Below are 7399 nucleotides of genomic sequence, written 5' to 3'. Positions count from 1 at the left end.
AAAAGGAAATTTTCCTTTTTTTTCTTGCTTTTTCATGATGATGATGATGATGATTACGACGAGGAAAAAAAACATCAAAGAAACTCAAATATCGTACTAACCAAACATGATGATGATGATGATGATGATACGAAGAATCAAAAGAATGGTTTTAGGGCGATGGAGAAATTCGACTTCATGCAATTCTTTTTTTTTTTGTCTTATTTGGTGCCAAATATTACAAACAAAAAAAAAAACCAAACGAATATAAGAAGTACAAATGTGGGAAATACACTAGGATTATGGCCCTAGGGACAAATGTGTGTGTGTGTGTGTTGTTAGTTGGAACATTAGTAATGGGAAAAAAAATTTTACAAACCAAGTATATAATATTTGCTTAGAATAATAGAAAATTTGTGTTTGATATATTTATACAAATAACAATCTTTATCAAGATTCTTTATATAAAACTTTACCGGGTTATTTTTTTTCTGGTGCCGGAAAAAAAACTGATGAGATCACTGAGACTGGATTTTTCTGGTTCATTTTATTTATTTTATATAATAGCCAATAAAGTCCATTGAATGGATTGGATTGTTGGCTGATGATTTAGAAAAGGGACACCATAGATGAATTTTTGTTTACCATTATCATTAAAAACGTGTGTGTGTGTGTGTGCGTTTGCGTTTATGTTCAAATGATGGTATCATCACCAGGACAAATAATCTTGGTTCCAAGGAAAAAAAACTAAACAGAAAAAAAATCGAAAAAATAATTCTTAGAAAAATGCATTCAAGTCATCATCATCATTGTTTTTATGATTGGTTGTAGATTACATGTTTTTGCTGTTGTTGTTGTTGTTGTTGGTGGTGGTGGTGTATGGAGCTCAGGTGCTACAAAACAATACCAGCCGATTCGATTTAATGTTTGTTGTTGTTATCGATGATAGTCAATCATTTGAAGACATGAAAAAAATAGCACATTTTTTCAAATCAAGAATATTATACCATTTGGAATATCACACAATAATGATAATAATACAGAATGGTTTGGTTGCTTCAAATAAAGATTTATAAAACAACAAAATTTCTGTTTTTGTCATTACTTTTTTCTTTGCTAATGATTGTAGCCAATTTTCCTTTTTCAAAGTTTGAAAAAAAGGATTTTCCACCAGACCCACCCACCCGAATTGAATCCGTTGAACATCGATATATTAATTTGTTTGAAATCAGAATAACAACGTTATGGACATTGAATGTAACGATACTCATTTATTATTTTTTGTTTGTTTGTTTGTCACGCTTTGTGGTACACCGATCCAATAATCAAATCAATGAGTTTTACAACGATTCTCTTGGTTGAATCGTATAAATTACTTAATTGTATGACAAATGATCTAGATTTGTGTTCGTGGGCGTGTGAGAAAATAAAAGAAAGCTAAAAAAATGACCAAACGAACAGAAAAAACACACACAAAAACCACAAACACCGGATATCATGGATGGCTATAATTGATTTCCTTATTGTGTTTTGCTTGTTGTTTGTAGCACTTGATTTGGAATGGGTGGAAACGATCCATATGATAATGAATCTTAAAAATTTCCATATGATTTGAAACAAATATATAGACAAAATAAAGTTCGAAAAAAAAATCAGCACCCTCTATCGACAAGTTACTTCAATCATATAACATCGATTAAAAACCGCCAAAAAAAAACTCTGTTAGTGTCGACCACTGGTGATGAAAGTGATAAACATCATTTCGCGCCAAATCAACCCCGGTTAAATGATAGCGAATGCTGGAAAAAAATCGAGGATGAGGAGGGAGAGGAAAAAAGAGGAGGAGATTCATAGATGATGATGATGTGACTGGATTTTCATATATGAAAAAAAAAGAATAAAACTCAACAGAGATCCCAGAGCAAACGCATGCGTTTAGATTTTTCTTCATTTTTCTTTTTCATTTCATTTATTTTTCAAGAACTTTTTTTTAAAAAATTGAAAAAATTTATTAATCTTTTTTTCCAAAAAAAAAAAAAAAAATTTTGACCAAAAATTCTCATTGATTGGAAGAATATTTTACATATTGAACATAGAATTCAAAGATTTCAATGATCAATAACAAATAACAATGTTTATGAAAAGAAAAAATTGAATTCTGTCACCTCCTTCAAAAATTCATCCTCCTCGTTGTCGTTTTCATCTTCCTCCATATATATATTGATACACACACAGAGTGCAAGGCTGGCCTTGTGTTTTTATGTATGTTGTTCGTAAAATCAGGCATATTTTTCATTGGCTTGTTTTCTGCATGCATGCATGCATGCATTTATATTTCTGTGGATTGCCAAAGATTTTGTGTGTATGTATCAAAAAAAAAAAAAAAAAAAACTCTCCCTCAAAACTGCTTTTTTTTTGGAAACAGCAGCAGCTGTGTATGTATGTTGGTTGAATTGTGGATTGATGGTTAATAGTAGTTGAAGGCGCACAACTTCCGAAAAAAAACACCTTTTTTCTGGTGCCTTAATTTGGGCTCTAACGTATACACACATTCAATTTCAAGGAGTAAAATCCTCGATTCTCATCTTCATTGAATCGAAAACGGATGAGAAATTCCTTTTTAACATCAACTCGTGGTTAAAAAATTTCAAACTAATAGCTGTAAATTGTTGACTTTTTCCTTTGCCATATTCGACACAATCGGATTGCTTGAAACACATACCATTATTGACAAAAAAAACCTTGGCTGATTAACGAATAATCGCGATTAATTAAACAAAATCATCATTAACCAAATATTCATCTAAATATTGAAACATTTCATCAATTCTGACAAAATGTATTCATCACCATCAATCAATGGTCTCAATAACACTAACAATGAAAAGAAATTTTTCGTCCTAAACAACAATAGGTTTGTATTTTGAGTTTTTATGTAAAATTTCTGGAAACTTAATTTGTTACACATACGTAATTTAAAAAAAAGCAGCGAATCATCTCTATTGTTATCATCATCGGCACCATTGCATACAAATTCTATTGCTAGAAAAACTCAGGTCATTACCAATAAATCATCTGGTACGAACGGCATCAAATATCCTAAATCACCTTCATCACAAATGAAACGAAAAAAACAAGATTCCAAAACGGGTAAAGGTCTTCGCCATTTCTCTATGAAGGTAATTTTCAATTGTAATGTTTGTTATGTTTTGTTTCAAATTTTTTGTTTTTCTAAGGTTTGCGAAAAAGTTCGTAATAAAGGAACAACCACTTATAATGAAGTTGCCGATGAATTGGTAGCCGAATTCAGTGATGATCCGATCGCTAGTCGTGCATCATTTCAAACGGGGAATGATCAGGAACCATTTGATCAAAAGAATATTCGTCGCCGTGTTTACGATGCCCTTAATGTATTGATGGCCATTAATATCATATCAAAAGAAAAAAAAGAGATCAAATGGATTGGCTTACCTACTAATGCCGTTCAGGAATGTTCCGAATTGGAAAATGAACGTGCTCAACGTCAACAGCGAATCAAAGAGAAAAAGGATCAATTACGTGATTTATTGATACAACAGATTGCATTCAAAAATCTTGCTGATCGTAATCAAATGACTGAAATGCCGGATCCAAATTCTATAATAAAACTTCCATTCATCATTGTTAATACCGATAAAGATACCTTAATCGATTGTTCAATATCACGTGATAAATCAGAATATCTATTCAATTTTGATAGCTCATTTGAAATTCACGATGATTTTGAAGTATTAAAACGAATGGGTCTTGGTTATCATCTGGAAAAATTGGAATATGGACAAACAATGAAACGTTGTGATTATGAACGTGCACGACAATTTCTTCCAGAAGCATTACGAACAGAATTGGATGAAATGCTTGAAGAGAATCATGTACAGATAATCAATTGAAATTTAAAAAAAAAATAGTTTGATCATAACAATCATGAAATATTGAAAAAAATACAATTCTTATATTTCTTCTTTATTTGATCAATTGATCAAATCAATTTTCGTATCGATCAGCATTAATATATAGAAAATCATCAAAAACAGAAAAAAAATTTCAAATGTTTGTTTCGTCCATTAATTGTCGAAAATTCCATTGTAGCAATTATTATTATGATTTTCTATGTATTTTTTCTAGTAAAATGGAAAAAAAAACATTATTTTCTCATCATCAATATCATAATCATAAACAACAAACAAAAGAAATCAAATTTGATGCCCATGTAATTTTTTTTATCATTGTATTCTTGTTCTTGTTGAAATAAATTCATTTTTTTTCCTCGTTTCATCTACATTTGATCGTATAGTTGAGGTATGCAAAAATATTTAATAAAATTATAAAAATGACCAATAGAATACCATTCGCAATTACGAAGCTTAGATTCACTTTTGTGCCAAGATGATGTTTATCCACACCACATTCATAACGAATATCAACGGATTCATATTTGCCTACTTTTTCCATATAATGATTCAATGGACAAATTTGTTTATGATTTTGGCAAAATTTCTCTGGAAAAACTTCACATGCACCATTATCGGAAAAAGTTTCATTGAAATAATAAAATTTTAGAAAATAATTTTCAAAACGATCATCATTCGGACCATCTTCATTTGTTTGATTTTCATGAAGTTCAAATATTAATGTTGCACCGGGTGATATAAGAAATGTATTATAGATACCGAATGCTTGTAGAATGGACACAATTTTACCATCATGATCATCATTCGGACCATCTTCATTTGTTTGATTTTCATGAAGTTCAAATATTAATGTTGCACCGGGTGATATAAGAAATGTATTATAGATACCGAATGCTTGTAGAATGGACACAATTTTACCATCATGTGTGGAATATAGATAGAATTTTGTATCTCGATTCGATCCATTCACATAGTTTCGAAAATTATCATTAATTTCTCGAATCAATTCGCCACCAATCAATCGTTGAATGGAAAAATTATCATAGAATAATGTCCAATAGATTTGTGATAATTCACGAAGTCGTCGAATTGCATATGATTCATAATTTTCTGTCCAAATCTGATATGGTAATTTATACCAATGATAATTTGTTTGTGTTTCAATGTACAATTCTTGATACAACAAATTCATCGCTTTTAATGTATCGATTTTTTCGCCAGCATAAAATGAAATTTCTTTGAAAAATTGACGATTTTCCTCTTCGGCTTGTTTGATGCGATGATCTTGATGCCACATTTCATGGAATATTTTATCCAAATTTGGACATGGGAAATCAACATCCAATAACGGATCAGTACCTTTCGATGAAAATGATTTGATCGGTATCGGTGTCCAAGAATGTTCAAGATTTTCATAAATAAATTCATTCAAAGTGTAATTATAATTCTTTTCATCTTTAAGATTCTTTGATCCTCCAATTAAACCGGCGGTAAGTGCCGATGCACTTTCTAAACATCGACGATAACTTGAACTTCGTATATGTATAAAATTTTCAACATTTGTCTGATAATAATAAGTATTGATAAAATTTGCATAAACTTCATGAAAATATTTTCCAACTTTATACATTCGATTTCGGCCAATTCGAGTAAGTTGACCAATTCCTTCGGGCCAGAAATGTCCCACTATACTATATGGATCATTATGAACGAATTGTCCTGGAGTACGATCACCATGTGTATGAATCAATTGCACTAGTCGTAATGTTGAATGATTTTCAATACTTTCTCCTGGTCGTAATAATCCATTTATAGTTGAAATGAAAATAGTAATAAATACAAATAGTAAAAGTAATGGAACAAACTTTGCCATTCTGTAGTATATAAAATGTAAGTCATTTGGTACTATCATTATCATCATCATCATCATCATCATCATCATCATATGTTAATGATGCGCATGCAAATTGCCAATCATTTTACCATGAATAAATCTTATCATTAAATCAAAAAAATTTTGATTATGACATTCGCATCGTTATGATATTGAACGTTTATTATTCGAAATCAAATTCTATCGATGGTCATCAATATGATTTAATATATGATTAATCAATGGAATTAGGATGGTTTTAATCATGAGAATATTGCTAAAATTATGGTAATGTAAAAATTTAAAAAAAAAATTTGAAATTTTTTTCTGTAACGTTGTCTACTAATAGTACTTGTCATGTGTTTGGTTCTCGTTTTCATTTTGATGTTTTAGAACCGAATTATCGACAAGGAAAAGAAAGAAAATTTGTGACACGAAGACAAAATTTTCACCAAAATGTCAACCAAACAAGAAGATACTCAGGAATCACCATCCACATTGTTGACGGCTGAAACATTGCCAAGAAAATTATTGAATGGACCACAAGAAGGTGTACAATATCCAATCAAAGTTAACTATTGTGGAGGTTTGAACTTTAATAATTTATTATTATGAGAATTATTAATTTTTTCATCATTTTTTCCGATAATATAGTATGTTCATTGCCATTGGAATATTGTGAATATAATAGTGGTTATGATAAATGTAAAGAATGGCTTTTAAAGAATATGCCCGAAATGTTTGCCAAATTAGATACAAATGGTAAGCTACGTTGACAATTTAATTTTGTTCTTAACTAACATCGATTCACCGTAGCTACTGATGAAAAAGATTCATCTAAAAAGACTAGACAAAAACGTGGCGGTAAAGCATTGCTAAAACCGAAGAAAAAAGAAACTGGCGAACTGATTGTTAAAATATCACGATCAAATCGTGGAAAAAAGAAATACGTAACTTGTATGATCATTGAATATATTTTTTTTTTTGTTTCACATTGCATATATTCTTATAATACATATTTTTCATTTACATTAATTAGTTGTACATGGATTAGGAAATTTTGAAATCGATCTAAAGGATGCGACAAAATTTTTCTCTTCACGTTTTGCTTGTGGATCATCGATAAGCGGCACTGATGAAATAATCATTCAAGGCGATGTAAAAGATGATTTATTTGATGTATTACCAGAAAAATGGTCACAAATTGAAGATGATTTTATTGAAGATTTGGGCGATGTAAAACGTTGAAGATTTTTGTAATTTTAATAATCTTTATATCTTTATTCTTAATTAATTAATTAAAATTATGTTTAAAATCATTATTAGATTTGTGGTAAAAACTTGCTTAATTTTTTTTTAATTTATTTATTCCAGAAAGTGCTGCCATCTTTTCACAAAGAGAAGAAGCTATTTTTCATCTTTTTTTTTGAATAATAAGTTTTTTTTTTAAATTTCTTCATTCATAATAATAAATATAACAAATAATATATCAATCGAATGTTCATGTGTTATGTGTATTTTTGTATACATATAAATCAATGAATTTTTTTTTTGTTTGTTTAAAATATTTTGGACGTAAACAACAATTATAATAACA

General features: G+C 29.7%; 3 protein-coding genes across 5 annotated transcripts; 2 read left to right on the top strand and 1 right to left on the bottom strand.

The window, feature by feature from the left end:
• The first annotated feature begins 2252 nt into the window (after nucleotides 1-2252).
• On the top strand, nucleotides 2253-4293 carry Dp (transcription factor Dp). Of its 3 annotated transcripts, none has more exons than XM_047063696.2 (4): nucleotides 2253-2341; nucleotides 2405-2893; nucleotides 2966-3158; nucleotides 3216-4293. In XM_047063696.2, exons 2-4 carry the CDS (start codon nucleotides 2817-2819, stop codon nucleotides 3906-3908), a joined length of 963 nt encoding a protein of 320 aa, XP_046919652.1. In that variant the 5' UTR covers nucleotides 2253-2341; nucleotides 2405-2816; the 3' UTR covers nucleotides 3909-4293. The 3 variants fall into 3 exon arrangements, with proteins under 3 accessions (XP_046919652.1, XP_046919653.1, XP_046919654.1); XM_047063697.2 differs by having other exon boundaries at nucleotides 2263-2341; nucleotides 2408-2893; XM_047063698.2 differs by having other exon boundaries at nucleotides 2288-2893; nucleotides 2969-3158.
• On the bottom strand, nucleotides 4212-5836 carry LOC124499395 (putative acid phosphatase 5). The gene is made up of 2 exons (XM_075728694.1): nucleotides 4719-5836; nucleotides 4212-4613 (listed from the first exon to the last, which is right to left on the bottom strand). The coding sequence occupies exons 1-2, from the start codon at nucleotides 5800-5802 to the stop codon at nucleotides 4291-4293; spliced, it is 1407 nt and encodes a 468-aa protein (XP_075584809.1). The 5' UTR covers nucleotides 5803-5836; the 3' UTR covers nucleotides 4212-4290.
• Nucleotides 5837-6162: 326 nt separating this feature from the next.
• On the top strand, nucleotides 6163-7122 carry DENR (density-regulated protein). Its single transcript, XM_047063295.2, has 4 exons — nucleotides 6163-6388; nucleotides 6457-6564; nucleotides 6619-6759; nucleotides 6842-7122. The coding sequence occupies exons 1-4, from the start codon at nucleotides 6259-6261 to the stop codon at nucleotides 7048-7050; spliced, it is 588 nt and encodes a 195-aa protein (XP_046919251.1). The 5' UTR covers nucleotides 6163-6258; the 3' UTR covers nucleotides 7051-7122.
• Nucleotides 7123-7399: the final 277 nt, after the last annotated feature.

Source organism: Dermatophagoides farinae, chromosome 2, assembly GCF_024713945.1.
Source record: "Dermatophagoides farinae isolate YC_2012a chromosome 2, ASM2471394v1, whole genome shotgun sequence".
In the NCBI taxonomy this organism is placed as follows: Eukaryota; Metazoa; Arthropoda; class Arachnida; order Sarcoptiformes; family Pyroglyphidae; genus Dermatophagoides; species Dermatophagoides farinae.
Note: the sequence above shows the minus strand (reverse complement) of the source record. Positions and strands in the feature narration are given on the sequence as shown.

Coding starts and splice junctions, on each gene's coding strand:
- LOC124499395 (XM_075728694.1), bottom strand. CDS start 5,802: ATGGCAAAGTTTGTTCCATTACTTTTACTATTTGTATTTATTACTATT. Junction 4,614..4,718: donor TCCGAATGATGATCATGATG/GTAAAATTGTGT, acceptor AAACAAATGAAG/ATGGTCCGAATGATGATCGT.
- DENR (XM_047063295.2), top strand. CDS start 6,259: ATGTCAACCAAACAAGAAGATACTCAGGAATCACCATCCACATTGTTG. Junction 6,389..6,456: donor CAAAGTTAACTATTGTGGAG/GTTTGAACTTTA, acceptor CCGATAATATAG/TATGTTCATTGCCATTGGAA. Junction 6,760..6,841: donor AAAAAAGAAATACGTAACTT/GTATGATCATTG, acceptor TACATTAATTAG/TTGTACATGGATTAGGAAAT.
- Dp (XM_047063696.2), top strand. CDS start 2,817: ATGTATTCATCACCATCAATCAATGGTCTCAATAACACTAACAATGAA. Junction 2,894..2,965: donor TTCGTCCTAAACAACAATAG/GTTTGTATTTTG, acceptor TTTAAAAAAAAG/CAGCGAATCATCTCTATTGT. Junction 3,159..3,215: donor TTCGCCATTTCTCTATGAAG/GTAATTTTCAAT, acceptor TGTTTTTCTAAG/GTTTGCGAAAAAGTTCGTAA.